The 22,663-nt window shown below is 43.2% G+C and overlaps 1 protein-coding gene across 4 annotated transcripts; it reads left to right on the forward strand.

Moving 5' to 3' along the window:
* Positions 1-1,201: 1,201 nt before the first annotated feature.
* On the forward strand, positions 1,202-21,409 carry nsd2 (nuclear receptor binding SET domain protein 2). 4 transcript variants are annotated; one of them, XR_015109727.1, is made up of 24 exons: positions 1,202-1,792; positions 1,880-1,929; positions 3,910-4,538; positions 6,124-6,292; positions 6,602-6,765; positions 7,122-7,562; positions 7,794-7,941; positions 8,500-8,603; positions 8,749-8,857; positions 9,001-9,116; positions 9,237-9,326; positions 9,542-9,668; positions 10,721-10,921; positions 12,899-13,078; positions 13,408-13,564; positions 14,124-14,326; positions 14,501-14,604; positions 14,825-15,094; positions 16,083-16,199; positions 16,716-16,857; positions 17,011-17,117; positions 17,413-17,608; positions 18,077-19,296; positions 19,534-21,409. XR_015109727.1 is itself a non-coding variant. In XM_086182366.1 (23 exons), the coding sequence occupies exons 3-23, from the start codon at positions 3,939-3,941 to the stop codon at positions 18,388-18,390; spliced, it is 4,059 nt and encodes a 1,352-aa protein (XP_086038492.1). In that variant the 5' UTR covers positions 1,202-1,792; positions 1,880-1,929; positions 3,910-3,938; the 3' UTR covers positions 18,391-21,409. The 4 variants fall into 4 exon arrangements, 2 of the variants coding, with proteins under 2 accessions (XP_086038492.1, XP_086038493.1); XR_015109726.1 differs by having other exon boundaries at positions 18,077-18,786; positions 19,146-21,409; XM_086182366.1 differs by having other exon boundaries at positions 18,077-21,409.
* The last annotated feature ends 1,254 nt before the right edge of the window (positions 21,410-22,663 follow it).

Genomic DNA, 22,663 nt, shown 5'->3' on the forward strand with positions numbered 1-22,663 from the left:
AAACTTCCTGGTTGCTGTTTAAAAAATAAAAGCCTGTTTTTTCTGAACTACGATCCGTACGATGTTGCTGACGTATTTCTACTTTAAAAATATAGTAGCTTCATACGAATTCATTAGTTTATTATTTCGGCAAAGGGATGGTTTTTGATTGCATTATTGATGTTTTTAGTAGACAGCAGATTGTAAATATCTGAACCACCTCTGATGATGTACAAGAATAAAATGGGAGAACAATAATTCAACAAAGTAACAATTCTACAATTACTCCTAATGGAAAAAAGATAGAGTAATTGAAGTGACGGCCTTTCTTTTTAAATAGATGATATTGATTTAGTAATCTGTGGCAGGGAATTCCATATTTTAGGAGCACAAACAGCGTAGGCCTGAGCACCTCTTGTAAACCATTAATATACTATTATTACACAAAATATAACTTTGGAACAAAAGTTGTCTCGAACTTCTGAAGCGTTGAAGGGTTCAAGTTTTAAGATGATATTTGTATGATGATTACTGGACCACGATAGGCTTTCAAATTTTTGGCAAAGTGTCTGCATATACATCCTTCTACACAGTGAAGCTCAGAGCGCTAACTTATTCGAGTAAAGTGTTGCAGCAAATGCTGCAGGAAAACAAATCTCAGGCAACACAACAAGACAGGATTTTTGTCTTTTTCTTCTCTTTTGCATGTTTTGCATCTTTAATGAGGGTTTTTGGTCATGACCCAAGCTGGCTTGTTAAATCTGCAGATCAGCAGGATATCTGTGGGTGGTGCTGATGCACATTACTCCCATTGGGAAACACTTGACCCCCAGCTGTTCCAGTTAGAGCTGGTCAGTAAGGGGCCAACAGGGCAACTCCCAGGTCTGAGTGTGAAACAGAGCATTGTTGATGGAAAGCTTCCTAAATATTCTTAAAAACAAGTTTCTAATGCTATCACTCAATATCCTTTTGTCCAGTTTGGTTGGTCTGCCGAAATAATCCACACCATATCTCTGCTGTGTATTTATCCTCTGTATATTTTACAACCCACTGAAAGGTTATTTCTGTAATTCCTGGATGATTTCAGTCAGTAGCATGGCCAAAGAGCTAAGATCTTATCGTGAGAACTGCTCCCAGGATTTCCTTGAGGATAGAATCTTTTATTTTCTTTAACGTTTCCCGGAAGTTAATTGTACTGGTTCATACTTACTCCCCCTACCTTCCACTGTCGGTACTGCTGGTCCGTGCTTCACTTGATTTCTGGTAAACTGAAGGATCGAAAAATGTGTCATAGGGGAAAAAAATGGACGAATCATCGTAAAAATCAAAGTAGAAACGGATGTTTGAGTTGTTTAGTTTTTTGCTTTAAATGTCAAAAAGTTGTGCTGTAATTCTGACCATTATTTGTTTATATAGCCTTTAACATCAAATCGGGTTCTCCGTAAAATACTGCTGTTTAATAATCGTTATGATGATCACAACGTAAAGCTGTTGGCTTTTGAGAGAACTGGCTTTTTTCATGTCCTAGAGTTCGTAGTAATGTCGAGCTCAATGCGAACCTGATTTTAATTACTCAGCTACATTAATCATGCTTGCAAGTGAAGGCACCGCATTCAAACCGGTGAAGGATTATTGTTGTTAGAAAGTTACTGACATAAGGCGGCTATAAAGACGAGTCGTCATGAATATGAGGGTTTGTAAATGTTGTTAAATGATGTAAAAACAGACGGGAGACACCGGGGTCAGCTATTTCCTACGGTTGGTTTTTTGAAAGGACCGGTCGGATCCACTCTCCGCTCCCGACCAATCGGAAGTGAGTATTTTTCGCGCTGGTTGTCCTCAGAGTTTGAGTTACCCGCAAGCCTTTGATTCGACTTGAATGAAATCCTCCGCTTTACAGGATGAATACGGACATTTTTTCCCTTTAACGACGGAGAGGAGATCGTTCAGGTATGTAGAAAGAAACTGTCTTTCATGTTGCTGTCAACCCTAGGATATTAACCGGCTGTAAGAGCACTTGGTTGGGCCGACCATCCATTTTACCAAGAGAGGACCTGTTAGCAGTAAGCTAACAGCTTAACTCTTCTTCAATGGTACGCTGGTTAGCTTTGGCTAGCACGATTAGCATTTTTGAAACGAGCTGTCATGGCGCCTACAAACCGAGTATATTAATGAAAGGCAAAGCTAAACACGTTAAACTGACAACGGCAACCGTCCAACTTTGCCCCAACGTCTTTACTGGTGTTTATGCGGTCGTTTAGTTGGAGTTGTATACCGGTTAAATGTATTTAGCAATTGGGTGGCGGCTGTGTCTATGCGCTGGAATACGTTTAATGGCTGACTAGCAATCACAGAGATGGGGCTGTGAGGTATGGGATCATGCTTGACCGCTTGTCCATGGCTGAAATCCATGAGATCCCTACATCATGGCTTCCGCTTCAGATAATAGTCGAAGCCCGTCTCATGGATGACGTGATGAGATAAATGCCAGCTAAAGTTGGGGAATCGCTCGGATTTGTATACTCAAGTGGCTGCACGGTTGTTAAACGTCTCCTCTACCGAATTGTACAAGTGCCTTTTGATTTGCTGTAATACTTTGATTGAGCTAAGGGACGTCAATGTGTACGAACCCCACATTGCAGTTGTTAACTGAACGGGGATCCATTTAATTTCAGCATTCACTCGGGCTCCCAACTCGAGTGCTCTGACTTGTCAGCTGCTGCCATTTCCGCGGCTTTTCCAGCCGGTGATGTGCTGCTGGTTACGCGGCTCAGCTAGCCACTCTTTGGACGTTGGCTGCATGCGGCGGAGCCCCCTGCCTGCTCTCTCCACACCGCTACTTTAGCTAGCAGCTAGCCGGTCTCTTTACCAGGCGATAGCCAACTTGGAAGCACCGTGGTAAGAGAGGTTCCGTCCGTCCAGGGTCTTTTTTTCCGTATGAGTAGATGAAATCGTGAAAGGGCTTTATTTCATCTCGCTTAAATGAGCAGGATGGACGTGTGGTTTAGGTTTTCAGTCAGTCATGAGTATAGTACTATTATTTAGAGGTATGCCGCTTTATTAGACTTTTGGTAAATTGAGTCGCCTGACTTCCTTAAAAGCTCCCAGACTACACAACTGGAACATTTCGTGACAGGTGCAGTTTCTCTGTCGCCCCTCAAGCTCCCTGCATGCTCCACTGGAACTAGCCAGTGCCATTTTGTGTATATGTGTAAGATATGTTCGGGACTCACAGCACAAAATAGGTTTTTACAAATTTACTAATGGAGGAGTCCAGATTTAGCAGATGATTCTATAAATATTAGGGATGTAGATATTGGATTGTTGCAAGGATCAAATATGTTGATATTTTTACCACCAAATTGCCTGATAGGCAATAGTTGTGCTGTTATTATCTGTATAAAGACAAGTTTATCTTTATACTGATATTTTGTACTCATGGAAAAGTACATACAAATATTGCCATTTGTAAATATAATAATTATCTTCATTCCCAAAACATTCTGAAAAGCCTGTAAATCATAACTACTGTATTGTGTTGACTTTGGCAAAACTGGGTTGATATCTTGCTGATCTTAAAAAAATATGATTTTTTATAAAAAAAAAAAAAGATGAATATCTGATATTATTCTGCCTCTGGAGAAATATCCTTTCTGGGCTTTTTCAGTGTTTCAAGAATATGAAAGTATTACTTTTTAATTTCACAAGGTTTCATGTGTTTTCCGTTGCATGAAAAATGTGAATATCATTAACTTGTTTTCATGCACATAATATCCACATCAGTAAGTATCTTCATACTCAGTTATGCCATATCAGATATCAGTGCAACATGGTGCAACCACAGTATCAAAGATCAAATGCATGATTTCTAGTGTTCTCAGATTGAAGCTGTGAGGTGAGGGGTTTGTCTGTGTGTTATTTTTCCTGCAGCTCAGTGAGCGTGGCGGGGGATAGATGGGATGGACAGCAAAGGTAGCTCCTTGCCTTCAATGCCTGAGCCAGCCAACCCAATCAGCATGAAGCAGCCGCCAGAGTCCCTTAGTGTGCGTAAAGGCCGTGGGGACATGAGCAGCGACCCTTCTCTGCTAATGGACAAAGCTGCTGCCCAGCTGGCTGCCACACTACAAGACGGTGTCTTACAGAAGATGTCTGCTCATAACAACCACAGCCATGAGAGGCTCAAAGACCTCACTTCTCGTGTGCTAAATGGAGATCAAGACCCAATGCCCAAGATTTGTGCTCCCCCTGAGGCACCTATGCGTAAAGGTGCTGAAGCCCCAGCTACGAATGGCACCCATCAGCACAACTGTACTCCCCATAGTGAACCTGAACTGAAGGTAACGATACCCCAGGTGGTCAAGCCGCCTCTTTTAGAGACATGCTGTGCCAGTGGGACCAGTTTGTCAACAGCCATTGAAGATACAAAATCTGGACCCATGAAGAAGAGGAGGGAGAGACCTCACAAACCCAAACCTCTACCAAACATCAGTTCTTCTCCCGTCGCCATGGGGACACTTGATGGCATTCTCACTGTAGAGGCAACTGAAGCAGCAGAGGAGGTTTTGATTTTATTTCTGCTTTTGTCATTGATGAAGCTGGAGATATGTTTTGTCAGCGTTGATGTAGAGATGAAGATAAACACAAAAGTTACAGATACATTGACAGATGGTGCTGAGACAAAAGGGCCATCGATATACAACTGATATATTGCAGAGCTATGCCTGTTTTTCTACTGTCTTTCAAAGTCTATCAGAAACTATAAGTCCAGCGAAAGAAAATAAGTCGTATATTTCAAACTTTTTATGTAATTTACAGAAGAAAATGAGTCTTGGGGTTTTGGAATGTTGGATGAAAGAGAAAGCAATTTGAATACATCTCTTTGGAGTCGAGGAAGCTGTGATGAGCATTTTCCAAAAAAAATTCGTACTATTTTAAGGTCCAAAAACTTAGTCAATTAATCCTGAAAAATTCCACAGATTAATTTATAATTAAAATAAGTGTATGATGCAGAACTAATTGTACATTTTGGTCTGACACCTAAGAGCAGTGGTCAGCAATAGGCAGCCCATGGGCCAAAAGGGGTCCCTCCAGCATTGACCTCTGGCCTGCCAGATTAGTTTGATAATTTATTTCTTTTCTTTGTTCATCTGCTACAGCATGGCAATGTTGAGCTTTTTATTCTCAAGCTGCTGAACATATCGGAAAGATTCTGTTGCTGGCTTACAAACCTCTGAAATGGCCCACTGCCATGTCTGCTTTGAAATTTATCTAGCAGTTAGTCCATGTAGCGGACCTGTTCCGATGAGGCAATGACCCATCCCTCAACTTGTCAGTAACTAGTTGCATCAGTATGGCTACCGTTGCCTCATTCAAAAACAGTGAATGGCCTCCTTCTGCAGACAGTGAAATATGGTCTGCAAATTAACTGATCTGAGGAAGGAACAAATGTTGCCCCCATTTGGCTTTTTCAAGGTGCAAACTGTCATGAAAAATCTAGAAGCTAAATTAGAAATGGCAATTTCCATGCCTGGAGATGTTGGTGGTAATTAATAAAAGCCAGAAAATAGGAAATGGAAACCACCTGAATTTTTTTGAGTATATTTATTTAAATTGATTGAGGAAAAATCACTCATGTCATATTGTTGTACTTTAAAACCCATTTATGGTGTATTAAACCACACAGAAGGGGCAGCATGGCTCAGAGGTGGAGTGGCTGTCTTGCAACTGAAGGGTCGCTGGTTTGATCCTCACTTCCCTGGTGACCATGTCCAAGTAGCCTTGAGCAAGATACTGAACCCCTAATTGCTCCTCATGGCCATGCGATGGACTGATGACCTGTCCAGGGTGAACCCTGCATCTCGCCCAATGTCAGCTTGGATTGGCTCCAGCACCTCCGTGACCCTTAACGTATAAGCAGTATAGGAAGTGGATGGATAAACAACGTAGATTGTTAGTTTAATTAGATATACTCTGGCAGATTTTGATAACTTCATGGTTTTATGTGTAAACAGACATTTTTGAGAATGTACAGTTCTAAAAAATTTTCCTCACAAGTGTGGAAAAGTAATGGAACTTTACCGGTAAGGAATTGTTTTAAATTCTGCTGTTTGTAGTCAATCATAAACTCTTTCCTCTCTTTTCTAGCCGAATCTCATCCCAAAATCAACAGGAGAAACCACCGAAGTGTCTCCATTGTTGATGCATTACTCTGTTGGTGATGTGGTGTGGACCAAGGTGTCAGGATACCCTTGGTGGCCCTGCATTGTGACCACAGACCCAGAACTGAACAACCACATCAAACAAAAGCCGAATGGTAAGCTGAGACACCTCCTCTCGTACACTTTACTAGCAGAAAATACTGATTGGACTGAAATATACCATACATTATCAAAACGGCAAAATTTATGTAGTGCCAAATATACCCAGATGCACCAATTCAGAAAAAAACATGACCAAAAAAAATCTGCACCCCCCGTCTGTCACCCATGATGAAGGTCCCAGCTGGGTATTGCTGTAATGTCCGTCCTGTGACTCCTTTTATGCCGTTATGCTTGTGGTGGGATAAGTTACCATTTTGGATGTAGAATCATTCAATTGTATCTGTTCTCGTTGTCTTTAACAGCTAATAGAAGATCAGGCCCCCTTTACCACGTCCAGTATTTTGGAGATGCTCCGGAGAGAGGCTACATCTTTGAGAAGAACATTGTGTCTTTCACTGGTGAGAATCAGTACCAGGAGCTCAGCCTGGGAAACAAACAGCTTTCTTCACGCGTCCTCCACAAAAAGGTAATAATGCTTCTGCTGCTGCTTCTATAAACTACTGTTGTACTGTTGAGGAAGGGACTTGACTCAAAAGCCTTGCAACATTAAGACGCTGTACCTCTGTAAAATGTGTTATACAAGGTTCCCTCCTGTGTATTTGAGACTGCAAATCTGGAAAGTATGGAAAGTCTGTTGTTTTGCTTGTAAATTAAGAGTATGAGTAGAAACTTGTTGATAACAAAGAAGAAAAAAACACATTTCTGACTGGAGGGCTGTCTTGGCCCACAGTGTAAGAAATATGTGTGTATTTGTTATTGGTTGTGTCTTTCAACATAATGATCAAGCTACTATATTTTGACTCTTGTTACTGTGTTGGGCAGACCACCCCATCTGTGCCCCGTAAACTCCGGGCTCAGTGGAACATGGGTGTCATTCAGGCCAAGGAAGCCATCAGCATGACGCTGGACGAACGCATGGCAAACTTTAAATTTCTGTATGATGATGACGGGCCTCATCTGAACCCACACATCCTGGAGAAGCTGAAGCCTGTGCAACGCAATGAGACAGACCAGGAGACACAGTCACGACTGAGTCCAGATATCCCTACAACGTTGTTTGGCCCTGAAGGTGGTCCCACAGGAGCCCCCCAGACTAAAGACAGCACTTCAGAGAAAACAAAGACACAAGTACGCAGACCCCAACTCAAAACGGGAGAATGGCAGAAAAGGGGGAAGGGACATCTAAAAAATTCCCTGTCAAGAAAGAAAATGAACAACACTGTTTCTTCTGAAGGAATATTTCATCTGCCGCCAGCCTCGCAGGTTTGGAACACACACTTGGGTGTATTATTTAGGCTTGTGACTTGAAGCATTTTCAGTTCTTTTTTTTGTTCTGAATTTGCAGATCAATGTAGGAACCCAGCTGCACCATCCCTCTGCAGATTTATGATTTATATTGATAGCACTTAAAATCTTCATCACAGTACCAATTGTCTTATCCTAAAATGGCCTCTAATAGCATCATGAATTACTTTGGTTGTTTTTATTTTATAGGATCCCACCGCCTCTGCACCAGATGCACAAGCAGAATCAGTTGTACCTCAGAAGAAGAGACGGCCCAAACAGGATCAGTCGCCCACAAAGACTGTTAGAAGACGGAAAAAATTAGCAACAAACGATGTTTCCGACCCTACAAATACAAGTAAGTGATCGATGGTTTCTTTAACAAACAATGTCAGTTAATATGTTGGGTTCCAGGTTGGTTAAAAAGCTGAAACTCAGGCATCAAATCAACACTAGCCATTGTGGACACTGAATAAAATTCATAACCAAATAAGTGACTTGGCCTTGATGGCAATAATGCTGAGATTTGAGACAATTTGTCCAAAATGTTCATCCAGACTGCTGTGTGTTGCTTTTAATATATAATGCTCTCATTATGCAGATGATCATATCATTGGGTAATAATACCTTTATATAATTTATTTAGCATGGCAGAAGTTTAAAATGAATATGGGCTTCACAAGCAGAAATGTAATGAAGCTAAAAGTATGTCCCACTATGTTTATGAAACATATAGACCCACAAGGTGAGACAAAGCTGAGAGTGAAATAGGTTTTTGGTTTTTTAAAACCGACTAATTTGACCCTTTATAGGTTTGCTGCAGTTTTTGAATGGAGTCAATGTTTTTACAAAGGTTTCTAAATTAATCTAATAAAAAGCTGCATAAATGTAAACTCTGACATACTTTTGATTTTAGTTAAGAGGGAGCGCAAGAAGAAAAGGCCACTTATGGATGCCACAGCAGACAAGGATCAGCAGCCCAAAAGGAGACGTAAAATGAGTAAAACCACTGAAAAACAGGTAATTCTATCTAGTGTAATGCCATGCAGAAAAGCTATTTTTGATGCAAAAGATACTGAGATCAAAACAAGGTTTCGGAAAGATCGCCATGAACAGTGGAATAAACACATCTCTTCCATTTTATTGCATCCAAAAACATTCCCAGGCTTTACCTTTAGAGGGAACTGTCAAAAAGCAGAGGAGGAGGAAGAACATGGACAAAGATGTCAAAGAAACGAAGCAGTGGCTGAAAAAGTTGAAAGCGCCAGTCACTGGTAAACTGTCTAAAGCATCCGTTACATTCACACCTGAAGCATCTGTAATTTATACCACAGCCTCACTCTCAAGTCTGTATCATCTGTTTTTTAATGGTTTGGAAGTAACTGATTGTCATGGTTGGTGTCCTTCTTTTTCATAGATGACCCAGAGGCAGATAAACCAAAGCGGAGAAGGAAAAGGAAGAAGGATGGCGAGAGCCAAGTCATGCCCCCCAAAGCGAAGAAGAGGCGGTCCTCCCTTTGTCCAGAGCCTGAGGTCAGAGAGAGTTGCCTCTCATTCATTTGTGTTTTTCTGTACGTTGACATATACAATAAACATAATCTTCCTTTTTACATGAGTTGTGAATTAACTATTACCACTTAATCATTGGTGCAGGGTTCTGGCAGTGAAGGACGTCCTGATTCACCAAGTGACAGCTTGGATGGGACGAAGAAGGGCGAAAGAAAGAAGGAGTTTGTTTGCCAGGTGGGTGTTGCATTTCACTCAGAATTCTTTAAACATACAGGACACTTGGAAATATAGCAGGATGTCAAAATCCATTCCTCCTATGCAGTCTTCTCTAGAAAATAGTAGTTGTTTTTTTGTGTTTTTCCCCCAGTTTAAACCCAGTTCTCCATGTTTTTCTCTTTGTGATCTTCAAAGGACTAAAACTGCATATGTGTTGATGTATGATCCTACAGATGTGCGAGCAGGCTGGCGAGGACTTGGTGCCCTGTGAAGGCCAGTGTTGTGGGATGTTTCATCTCACCTGTCTGGGTCTGTCCCTCAAACCTGATGACAAGCTGCTGTGTCAGCAGTGCAGCACAGGTGAGGAGTCCATGCTGCCCAGAAAGAATGGCTGCATTTACATGGATTGCAACATTCTGATATTAACCTAATTAAATAAGACGATACTTACATTCCACATGAAAAACATTTTCTAACAAACATATCCTGAATAGTTGAAGAATTACATGTGGATATTCTGATTTTAGTCACATTACTGATGTGTGATGTAGACATTTATGCATCTTTCCCACTATGAAGTCCTACAAGAGTCTTTGCAACATTTTGCTATTTGTACGACAGTCAAACTGTTTTACCACACAGGAGGATGTGTGCATGTTACATCATATTGGAGACATCAGTACAGTGAACTGACCATTCAGATCTAGTATTCCTATCAATTATCTCTCACGCTATTAATTCTGATTAGTTACTGTCAGAATGCATTTTGGGTTAACACATAGAAGAACAGGCTATGACATCACCGCCGTTGTGTAAAGTTCAAAGATTTCCCCAAGGATGCCATGGTTGCCTTATCTTTATTGGAGGCAACTGGGGAAAAGTTCCTGTATGTATGTATGTATGTATGTATTTATTTATTTAATGCCATGCACGGAACCTGTAAACCTGCCCATGTAAATGTAGTCAATGACTGGTCCAGCTTGATTGGTATTACGGTTGATGAGATTGAAAAGACAGCAACCATTCAGTGGCTAGTTTTATTGATACAGTCATGCAAGTTCAGGATTTTTTTTATGATTTAAAGCAAGAATCAGAATTAAGTAGAAATAGAATATGCAAATTGATTCTGATAAAATGGCACCATGACAGTTGAAGAGTTGTTTCATGACAATGGTGGATTAAATCCCGTGGGAGCAAGACAAGTGCTCGACTATGTGGACTGGAACACTGCAGCTCTACTGTTTACTTTGTGAGTTGCGATGTTGTTTAGGAAAAGGATCCTGTCATCAGTTCACATCTAACTTGCCACCTTATCTCTTTGTGTGCACATATTATTTCTAAGAGTTGACCATTGACTTATGTTCTTTTGTTAAATTTCCCTGACTAGCATTGTTGTTTTTTTCCTCTGTTAGGAGTTCACTCTTGTTTCACCTGTAAGCAGTCGGACGGCGATGTGCGTCGCTGCCATGTCACGCACTGTGGCAAGTTTTATCATGAATCATGCGTTCGCCTCAGCCCCCTCACTGTGTTTGACAACAAGGGCTTCCGCTGCCCACTGCACACCTGCCTGAGCTGCCACTATGGCTGCCGCACCAAGCACAAGTCCACCAAGGGTGAGGAGCCATGTACTCTTCAGTTTTTACTGTTTCTTTACAATCAGAGTCACTTCACGGTCTTGAGTTCAGTCAGCTCAATATGGGATCAAACTTTTGGAAGGGTTAGGTTGAGTCTCAGTTCAGTCTCACAGTGAAAGGCATGGATGTGAGGCGAAAAATGATGCTTTCTATTGTATATTGGAAGTCTAGATAGTCTAAATTGTCTAGACCAGGGGTGACAAACTGGTCCAGTAAAGGGCCGTGTGGCTGCAGGTTTTTATTCCAAAAGTAACTCCTGATTCTACTTAAATCAACCAAACTGTGTCCACACAGCTCATTTGTTGGATCAGGTGTTGCTTTTGCTCGGTTGGAATGAAAACCTGCAGCCACACGGCCCTTTACTGGACCAGTTTGTCACCCCTGCTCTAGAGCTACCGAACATGTTATCATTTGTCGTGGTATGGAGGGCTGGTTAGAGGGTTGGGTAAGAGGTGGGAGTAGCTCTCAAAGATGTATCAATCACAAATTACCTGAAAGGAAATGGACGTTTAATGACACAACTTAAAACATTTATGAAAAGTGAATTCTGCTAAACTTCTCAGTGTGCTGCTGCTCTATTTGCTCTGATGTCAGGTGAGTGAGCCCAAGCTTGCCGATCCTGCCCAAGTTGCTAATTTGAAATAACAATTAGAATGAACTGTTCTGCTACGCTTTACCGTGTCAAAGGTCAGTTATTCCCAAGTCCCACATTCAATGGCATGCACCAAAATGAATTTCTTATTAAGAAAGTTGACAGTCCTTTTTGTGGGAGTAAAAAAAAAAAAAAAAATCAATGGAAGGAATCCCATGTATCAGTTTTGGCTGTTACAAGGATTTAAGATATTTTAATTGAAATAGATTTTGGCAAAATGTGACTGAATTGATAGATGATAGATTTTAAGATTCTTTTATTTGTTTTTAAATGGTCTTGCCTCCTCTTACCTCTCTGAGCTCCTTCACCCCTCCACTCCTGCTCGGCGCCTCAGGTCAACTGATTTGCTGCTCCTGGAGGTACCGAGGTCCAAACGGAGGCTCACAGGACAGAGTTTTCTCTGTTGCGGCTTCTAAATGATGGAATGAGCTACCGTTGCGCATTAGACAAGCCTCCTCACTGTCCATTTTTAGAACTCCTCTTAAAACCCAATTTTTATTCCTTGGCCTTCAGTCCTGCATGAGACTCTACTCTTGTTTTGATGTTTTATGGCTTGCTTTTATTTATTCTTTTATTGTGTTTTTAATTTTTTTAATGTCTCTGTTGTTTTGCCTATAAATGTACAGAACTTAACTCAGCTTTGTTTATATAGCACTTAAAAAAACAGCTGAAAAAAGCAGAGATAAATTTATGACACTGAAATTTCATTTTTTAAAAATCTTTTCAAAACACCTGTCACCGCTGTGTGAAGGCCATAACAAATATGATTTAGATATGACCTACAGAGCGTCACAGGCCACAGTAATACAGTCATTCTCTTACCTTGAAATATTGAAAATGCTTTATTTTTTTTGTCCAGCTTTTGAATAACCCCAAGTACATCATAGGCTGTGAGGACAGAGGAGACAGTATTAGTATAAACAGGAGAGGGGTGAATAAGTGGTGTTATACAGCTCAAACAGGAGATGGGGGGATGTTAGCTCAGCTGCTAACAAGCCAGCAACAGAGGCGCTTCACTTTCAATCAGAACGTTTTTAGAGTAAGGCTTTAACCTTCAGCTTTGACAACCACAAAATAATAAAGCATTGCTGCTGTTATTTTTAAGGTGATACACTAGACTACTGGAATAAAGCATCGACTGTGAGAGATGGGACCTGTTTTACATGGTTAGATGTAGATTGATGGCGGATGAAAGTTGGTGTCACAGAAAAACATCTAGAATGAAACTTTTGAAGGGAGGTGATACATGACATCGTTGTTTTTGGGAACAGACATTAAATTTAGTCTCTTGCTCTGTGCTGCAGGGAGGTTGATGCGGTGCCTACGCTGCCCTGTTGCATACCACATCGGTGACTTGTGCGTAGCTGCTGGCAGCGAGATGATCACCAACACCGCCATTGTCTGCACCAACCACTTCAATGCCAAGAAGGGCTACAGCCACCACAGTCACGTCAACGTCAGCTGGTGCTTCGTCTGTTCTAAAGGTTCGATGCCTTCACCAGAAGAAAGTGTCCCAGCCCTGTACTGATGATGTCACACACTGCCGTAGCTCCGGGGCATGTTTTTTCAGTGCAGCTTGTATTTTAACTTGTCTGAAAATGAAACTGACCCAGAAAAGGTGAGGATGTAATCACAGCTAGTTTGTTAATCGTCGTGTGCGCCATAACACTAATTCCAATCAGCCTCACAGCCAGCACACACAGAACAGCAGCATTTATTGATTTAACAAGCAGGTGTGTGGCAGTTTTTTGGCTGCTGGTCAAACACTGCTAAGGAATATGTCAGCCTTAATCTGTTGTCACTTGGGTTGCAGGAGGACAGCTGCTGTGCTGCGAGTCTTGTCCTGCAGCTTTTCACCCCGACTGCTTGAATATTGCTATGCCTGATGGGAGCTGGTTCTGCAACGACTGCCGGGCTGGCAAAAAGCCCAAATACAGAGACATCATCTGGGTCAAACTGGGAACATACAGGTGAGAAATGATCCACTCATTTGCTCTTTGCAGATGAAGCTGCTTTTTTTTTTTTTTTTAACCTTTTTCCCACCCAAAGTCTATAGGCCTGTGCAATGAAATCACATACCCCGATACCATGTAAGCATCCCAGAACCTAGTGTTGATACTTTTTTTTCTAAATCCTTCGTTCCTGTAGGTGTTGCTGCACAGCTAGATCAGATGAACTGCATTTTTCAGTATGGTGTTATGCCAGCTACTTTTCAAATTTGCAAATAGAATTCTAATATTTTGGAAGGAGAATACTGAATGAAATATTTTTGACACGGTTTGTTTGATTTATGAATATAATGGGATGTACATCATATTAACTACCCAGGTGGTACTCAGCAAGTTGTAGCATCAGCTCCTTCTTATGAATTGCAGTCAAATATTGCATTATGTATCATATTGCAATAAATTGTGATGAAATTATATCTTACTGTTTGGTCCCTGACAATATCCAGCCCTCACTATAAGGTGACCTGCGCTTCACAAGTTGCTCCGAATGTCTCATACTCCTTCCTCTTGTTTTCTGAAGATGGTGGCCCGCTGAGATTTACCACCCCAGAAACATCCCCACCAACATCCAGCACCTTCGCCATGAGATCGGAGAGTTCCCCGTCTTCTTTTTCGGCTCCAAAGATTACTTCTGGACTCACCAGGGGCGAGTGTTTCCCTACATGGAAGGAGACCGTGGCAGCAAGCACCAGAGGACCAGTATTGGCAAAGTCTTTAAGAACGGTAAAGACCAAGACCACCTCTGAGGAATGCGCTTCTCAATGGGTGTTACCCTTCTTCAGGTGTAGATTATATGTAATGAGATGCTCAAGAAAAACACGTTATGAAGGCGCTGCGCAAATGGTAAATAATAAAACATCACAAATATTCATAAAGAGCTTTTTTTTGTCCCCTTAGCTCTGCTGGAGGCAGAAACTCGATTCAAGGAGATTAAATTGAAACGGGAGGCCAAGGAAGCACAGGAGAACAACCGGAAACCACCCCCATACAAATTTATCAAGGTCGGGCGCGTTGTTCTACTATTTTCATGTTTCTGCTCAATTTACTTTTATTTTACAGATAAACCATTGCTGTTAGTGCAATTGATAGTTTACTTGATGAACCCTGAAAAAAATTTTTTTCCTGTGGATAAATATTGAACATGCATTTGATCTGATAATTTCATGCCTCGTGTTGTTGTCTCCTTTTTCACATATTTCAATACAAACGATAATAAAACAGGTCAACAAACCTTTTGGAAAGGTTCAGGTTTACACCGCGGACATTTCCGAGATCCCCAAGTGTAACTGCAAGCCAACAGACGAGAGGCCATGTGGGTTTGAATCGGAGTGTTTGAACCGCATGCTGCAGTACGAGTGTCACCCTCAGGTGTGTCCCAGTGGCGAGCGCTGCTGTAACCAGGACTTCACCAAACGCCTCTACCCAGAGACCAAAATCATTAAGACTGCTGGCAAGGGCTGGGGTCTGATCTCACTGCGGGACATCAAGAAGGTGAGGAACGTTCATCAGGGAGGAGAAAACCCTAAACATTCGGCACCTCAATTGTTTTTGCCTCATTTGAGAAAAAAAAAATACGAGCAGTTGCACATTAAGACGTAGTGCCTGGGTGTTGCCCTGCCCACAAGGCTTTTTATAGCTGATACAGATATGGGTTGTTCATTATTAACCATTAAGTTTGAAAATTTGAAATAAACGTTTTAGCTCACCACCTAATTAGTTGTTTTGTATCGAAAATGAGAAGTATGAAACGGTGCAAAAAAGCCAGATAACCATTTGGCTATTTTATGGGAAAGATTGAAATCTGTGATTTCGCTGTGCTGTTTGATTATTAAGTGTTGTGGAAGAAGAAAATGACAAAAATATACAAACACGTCTAGAAAAAAGTCTATCCACCGTCGTGGCTGTTGCTTTATTAAGTGCTGATGCACAATCCGTGATGCCTCTAAGTAGAAATGGCGTGACCACATCTCAAGTGTAGATGGTGAGATGGGTCCTTCCTGGTAAAAGCTGCAGGCTTTTGTGTAACAGGATGAGAACAAGCCACAGTGCAGATGTGTCCGCTCCCATAGTGAGAGAGGTGGGGCATCGTCTGGAGACAATCTGGAGCTTCTTTATCTGTTCCAGTTTAGGATAGAAGTGATTGTGAAAGATTTTTATTACACTACTACATGGTTCAAGGGACAGTGAGGCTCGGAGGTAGAGTGGCCATCCAGCAACTGAAGGGTCACTGGTTTGATCCTCTCTTCCCCTGGTAACCATGTCCAAGTATCCTTGAGCAAGATACTGAACCCCTGATGGCCCTGTGGTGGACTGGCGACCCGTCCAGGGTGAACCCTGCCCCTCACCCAATGTCAGCTGGTATAGGCTCCACCCCTCCGTGACCCTAAACAGGATAGGCGGTATAGAAAATGGATGGATGGGTGCATGGATACATGGTTCAAATATTTACCAACCTGTAACTCGCCCCGTTTCCCTACAGGGTGAGTTTGTGAACGAGTACATCGGTGAGCTGATCGATGAAGATGAATGCAGGGCGAGGATAAAGTACGCCCACGAAAACAACATCACCGACTTCTACATGCTCACAATTGACAAGGTGTGTGTGTGTGTGTGTGTGTGTGTGTGTGTGTGCGCGCGCGGCTCTGCAGTGTCTCGGGCTGCTGTTTTCTCAGCAGTTCCATTTCAACTGGGAGCTATAATAGTACATGGTATTGCATTGGGAATGTTGCATGACAGTTGACTGTAACATCACAGTAGTCAATACTACAAGCAGAGCCTCAGAGCTGTTTTCTAAAGCGATATTCAAGCACTCACACATGGGTTTCCTGAATTCATCTGTTTGACGGCGTTTGAACAGATATTTTTGAGCAGTTTTGCTGTTATTTTGTTGTGGTTGCTGTTGTCAGCGGTCGGTCTCTGTTAGCTTCGTGGCTGGCTCTTTCTGCATTCTGGAATCACAAAGAAGTAACTTTACCCAAGAGGGGGAAAAACAGTCATTGTGAGCTCCACACCTATTTACGAATACTTGAAGGCGAAAAATGCTTTTTGGGTGAAATGTTAAAAGTTGAAAAATGATTTGGTTTTAGCTTCTCGTTGTGTTTTTGCCTTGAAGGACCGAATCATCGACGCAGGCCCAAAGGGAAACTTCTCTCGCTTCATGAACCACAGCTGCCAGCCCAACTGTGAGACACAGAAGTGGACAGTGAACGGCGACACGCGGGTCGGCCTGTTTGCTGTCTGTGACATCCCAGCAGGTTGCTACACAGCATGAAACACTCTGTCACTACATGTCATGATGAAAATGCACCATTCTGTTTCATGGATTTTAGTAATTACACAAAAAGTTTTATTTGTGTTCTGGGGTTTTGGTTCTTTTTTTCACTCAAATAATGTGTTTTTGTTTGCAGGGACTGAGCTGACATTTAACTACAACCTGGACTGCCTTGGCAATGAGAAGACGGTCTGTCGCTGCGGTGCCCCGAACTGCAGTGGATTTCTTGGTGATCGACCAAAGGTGAGCATCTAGTGAGCATTTTTAAGTTAGAAGTCAGCAGAATTGATATTTGAGGGAAACTGTCTTTACACTTTATTGTGCATGGACCCCAGAACCACAGAGGAAGAGAGATACTCTTCTCTCCTCTGTGCTGTAGGGAGCTGAGACCATCAAAAATGGTCTGACGGCTAGTTAGCGTAGCACTATGAATGGTTATGGGTTGGAAGTGCTAACCAATATCTGTCAAAAGTCCTGAGAAATCAGGCTTTGCCTGCATAACTGATCAGATTCTGTCTCCCTGGTGTCTCCTCTTCAGAACTCCAGCGGCCAAACAGCTGAGCCAAAAGGAAAGAGGGTGAAGCGAAAGTATAAGAGGAGGCGAACGGAGGGAAAGAAGTCTGATGACGAGTGTTTCCGCTGTGGTGACGGTGGGCAGCTGGTGCTCTGCGGCAAGAAGGCCTGCACCAAAGCTTACCACCTGTCCTGCCTGAACCTGTCCAAGAGACCCTTCGGTAAGAAACATCACTTTACGCAGATGGTTGTCTTCATCACTCCTCCTCACCTAGATACCTGTAATGCGCTCTAGATCAGGGGTGCCAAACTCAGTATACCCAGGACCATGAGTTCAGCCAGGTGTGGGACCGAATGGGGAAAGTAATTCCTTGCCTTTCAGTCGGGCTGTAGACCGGTCTGTGCTTGAGCCCTGAACAGTCTAACTTTGTAGTTTTGATGGACCTTCCAGAATCATCAAGCTTCTGAAGCTGTTTGACAGTCAGCACTGGTGTGTGATGAAGGCACAATCTTGCCTTTTGAGTGTTGAAGTGTGACTGTACCTCTGAGGTGTAGGTGGAGTGTGTGACTCATCAAGCCTCACTCAATACATCTCAGACTGATGACACCTAAAAGCAAGGAAATGGCTGATCTGACATCAAACAGCTGTGTGCTAAAACAGCTAATGTGATCCGTCCTCCCTCCCCCAGGGCGCTGGGACTGCCCGTGGCACCACTGTGACGTCTGCGGGAAGAATTCGGAGGCCTTCTGTCAGCTCTGCCCCAACTCCTTCTGCAAGGCTCACCAGGAGGGGACGCTGCGTCCCTGGCCCCCGACAGGACAGCTGTGCTGCCTGGAGCATGATGAGCTGGAGGCAGCAGCTAAGCAGGGTCCGGAGGACGCCTCAGAGACAAAAATGACGCCGACAGCAGCCAGTGTCAGCAGGCCCCCTAAAGGCTCCAGGAAGACGTACAAAGCTGAGGCCAAACCCAAGAGCTCCAAGAGGAAAGCGGCCGAAGCCTGAAGTAACACCTGACCCCTCCGAGAGCCTTAAGACCAAAAGAGACTCTTGATGAACGATCTAAACCCCACTTATGTCTTCAAGATCACAAAAACCGAGGCACTGTACAACTTCGTCATCAGGGAACGCCGCTGATCTCCGGCCTCAAGCTCGCCACGCAAACTCTTCACATTTTACTGTTTGGGTTCTTTGTTTTGTTGGGGTTTTTTTTAAACATTTTCAGGTTTTCTTTTGTGCACTGAGGCAAAACCCACCTGTGGTAAAGCACAATGCAGCAGCGAGAGTGCCGGTCAGGGAAGCTCCACCTACCAAACTGCCTTCTTTGTGGTGTTTTGTTTTGTTTTGTTTTTAGAATAGCAAAAGAAACTAGATAAGAGAAGGAACGGAACCTGCCGGAAGGTAAACTGAGCACCTCGCAGCGTCGTGTCACCGTCTGCTAACTTGAATCTCAGCTCAGTCCCGCCCCCGCCGCCTTGAACATCAGAGTTTTATAGCTATTTCTATATATGTGTATATCAAAGACCAAATGTATAATTACTGGAAAACATCAAACAGGCTGCCAAATGGATTGTTTTTATTTTTATATATAGTATATATATATATAAATATGCCAGATGTAATATGGAAGACACTATGGATCGGCCTCTCTACTACTACTCGTAGCCCTAGGTTACATCGAGCTGTAGGCAATTTGCTGTTATTTTGTGTTTAGATCAGTTTAACTTTCTAGATTGAAATGATTTCTTTCGTTGTACCAGCTGAAAGATGGCGTCCCAAACGACCTGCCTGTCTGGAGAAAGAGAGAGAGACATGAACACTATTGAGAGGGTTTCTCTGCGCCGCACTGAGCAACAGGAGTGAAGGAAGACGGCCATCGTCTTCAGCGGTTGTCTGAGTCCCACCCTCAAGGTGCTGTTTATATTCCACTCTAATATGTGAGGTTACAAACATTTAGTTTAACATGAATCCAAGGATCATGCTGTTTGTAGTCCCAGGCCTCGCAGCGTCCCTGGCTTGACATTTTTATTGACCAATAGTTCACCGGCACACCTCAAATGTTTTAATCCTCAGGAGGTTTTATCGTCTGGAAACTGCGTCTTGCATGTTAACACTTTACCAACAGACAAATGTAACGCTGGCTTGTAGGCTTCACTGGACACGAGGTGTTAGGGAGGTCGAGCTGGTGGACGATGGCCGTTCAGGACCGGAGATCGACCCGCTCTGATCTACACACTCAGCTCCACTTGCGAGCTCTGGGGTTCCTCAGCCAGAAGTGATCCTTCCTCTTCGCCGGTGTACGTCTTGAAGTCGTGACGTCTGGGTGAATTCCCTGAACACAAGCCTCATACGCGCTGGAAGCTGCTGGAGATGAAACGGTGTTTAGCTCTCATCTGCTGGTGTTGACTCTCAAACACATCCAGTAAACCCCACACACACTTGGATATTTGAGCTAAAAACTGAATCTGAAACTGTGAGCATCACTAGCTTGCGCGTCAGTCTAAATCCTGATCTTTCCAGGACGTACAGCGCGACCTCCAGGTGGCAGAGTCCTGAGTTTGCTGTAGTCAGTACTTCTATTCAGTACTCAGCGACCGCTCCCACGCAGAAATAGAAGTGCCTGCCAACTACCACAGGGTGACACACTAACTAGGTCGGGTTTTATTAACTTTTGATGTGTACTGAACACTTCAGAAGCAGTGAAAGCTTGTTATTCAGCTCCCTTGCGGCCTGTCGTCGGTTCCAGCACGCTTGCTATCTAAAACCTGCGATAGACCTTCAACTGTTGGAACGTACTCCGGTGAATACCTCAAAGAAACAGAAGGAGCTGAAACACGCCAGATCACCGAGGAAACAACGGGACATCTGGTGTGCTCTAAAGACTTGGAGAGTCCAGGCACACGTGCTTTGCCGCTGCTCATTTTTGGTCTCCGGTAGCTTCCAGCTTCAGGCATGTGGCCGTGAGTCACCGATAGACAGGTGATACTTCATGGATGGAATATCGCTCCAGTGTTCATGTTAACGTCCAACTTATTTTTCTCAAAAAACTCTTAGGCCCAACAAATCTGTAGTACAACCTATTCTGTGCAGTTTATGTTTGATCACTTTGCCTCTTAAAGGTCTCTGGCCGACGTACGCGTGAAAGTGGCGAGATCAGAGCCGAACAGTCCTCAAATGGCCGCCGAATTACGAGCTGTTAAACCCTCCCGAAATCCTGGTGATCCGCTGAAGTCAAGTACATGAAAACGCACAAGCTGGTCTTTTTTTGCTCTCCCACAGTGACATCTGCATGTTGTATCTGTCACTTTAGAAGCTCTTGCTGTTCTCAAGCTGACACACGTCAGAGGAGGAGAGGGAGTGAAATGCTCGTCGCTGCTCTCTCACGCTGCCACACGAAGCCAAAACCTATCATCGCTCGTTGACCCTTCAGCAGACAAAGCAGGCGTGAAGCTCTGCTGATGAACCGGCTGCAGGCCAAGTCTTCCACCAGAGAGCAGCTGCGTTCATTTCCCAAATCTCTTCTTCATCAGGATCTTCCTCCTGAAACGTGGTCGCTTCAGCTTCAGCTTCAGCTTCAGTGTGAATCCAAACCGGCAGCTCGGCTCTGCCTTTTTAATCTTCAGATCTCAGTGAAACGGTTCCAAACGACCAGATTTGAGTTGTACAGACACGAGAGGCTGCAGCTTCTAATCTTTTTTTTTTTTGTTTTGTTAATTATAGTGTTTTGTTTTCTCCAGGATGTGTGACTGGGACAAGTCCAGTCCTGAGGTGCAGCGAGTCTTGTACGAGTACTTTTGTTTCATTTGTTTTCCTACCTAACTATCGTCCTAACCTTGATTTGTGTCGCGTGAATGTAGTCCTGCCAGTCGTTTTTGTAAGCACTGTAATTCCCTGTAGAACTGAAGTGTAACGTGTGTTAGGGGTTCCACTCTGTAACTACTGTCCTAGTAAACCAGAGACTAATCTGTACATAATGTATAAGTGCTAATAGTGATTCATCTATTGTAAATATACAATCTCTTGACATCTTGTGGGTTTTTTTTATTCAGTTTTTTGTTTTGTTTTGTTTTCTCGATGCAGTGCTGAAACACTTTTGCGCAGGATCTCATGTCTGTTGAATCGTGCAATAAAAAGTGGTTGAACTTGCACCCCCTCCACCTCCGGCTCGCTCCTCTCACACGCTACTCCTTCTCGTCCAGTTTTAATTGTTCACGCCGATGTTTTCCTGGTCATCAGGCTCTCCGTCTCGTCGCAGGGTGTTCACACGCGTAGTCCTCTCTCAGAGCTGGACCAACACTAAGTTCTTTTTGTGTTCACGTCGTCAGTTCATTTGAATGAGGACTTGGATCTCTTTCTGGACCACTTCAGCACTGATGGGACCTCAATCCTCTTCCTGTTCACGCTATCTGGAGCTCAGACCTTGGGATTATGGGTAATTTTCACTTGGAACAAGATGGCTGCAGCTTTATTTGCCTTTTTTGGAGCGCTGAGCTTCCCTGGGCCATGTGACCCCATGTATGGCAAACCTCAAGGGCCATAATACAGGGGCCGGGGTGAAGTGAACCTGGAGAGCTTTGTGTTCACAATGCACAGATTAGTGAACCGTAACGGGGGATTATTGACTTCAGTGGGGTCTGAGTTTGTTCCGGGTTCACATGCGCCCAGTAAAGCTGACTCACTGGTCTGAGTGGGCTGACAAGGACCAAATACCCTTACAGACAGCAAGCCTGAGTGCCTGACAGCTACAAGAGGTGGCCATGAACGTCAGGAGCAAAGCTTTCAGGCCCCACTTCCTGTCTGTAAGACTAAATTGAGGGAAAAGTCATCTCGGCAACGTTCTCATTTGCTGCAAGTAGCATCTGTATTTTTACTTTTCTAGGATTCAAGGAACTTTTTTTGTCATGCTAGTTCACATTTACAAGTTTATGGTGCAAAATTAGGACTCAGGTTCCAGTTTAAGAACCTAATAAGTATAAAATATCAAGTACTTAAAGAGCAAAATATAACGAGCAAAACTATATAAACAGTGAAGCTGAAAGTACTGAATACGAATGTGAAGGCAAGGAGGTAGTGGGTCATACTGCACCTGTGACGAACGGATGAAATACTGCACCTGTGACGAATGGATGAAAGACTGCACCTATGACGAATGGATGAAAGACTGCACCTGTGACGAATGGATGAAAGACTGCACCTGTGACGAATGGATGAAAGACTGCACCTATGACGAATGGATGAAAGACTGCACCTGTGACGAATGGATGAAAGACTGCACCTG

The sequence above is a fragment of the Aulostomus chinensis genome, chromosome 17 (genome assembly GCF_037954235.1).
Source record: "Aulostomus chinensis isolate RoL2024-O1b breed Wild chromosome 17, RoL_Achi_v1.0, whole genome shotgun sequence".
Classification (NCBI taxonomy): domain Eukaryota; kingdom Metazoa; phylum Chordata; class Actinopteri; order Syngnathiformes; family Aulostomidae; genus Aulostomus; species Aulostomus chinensis.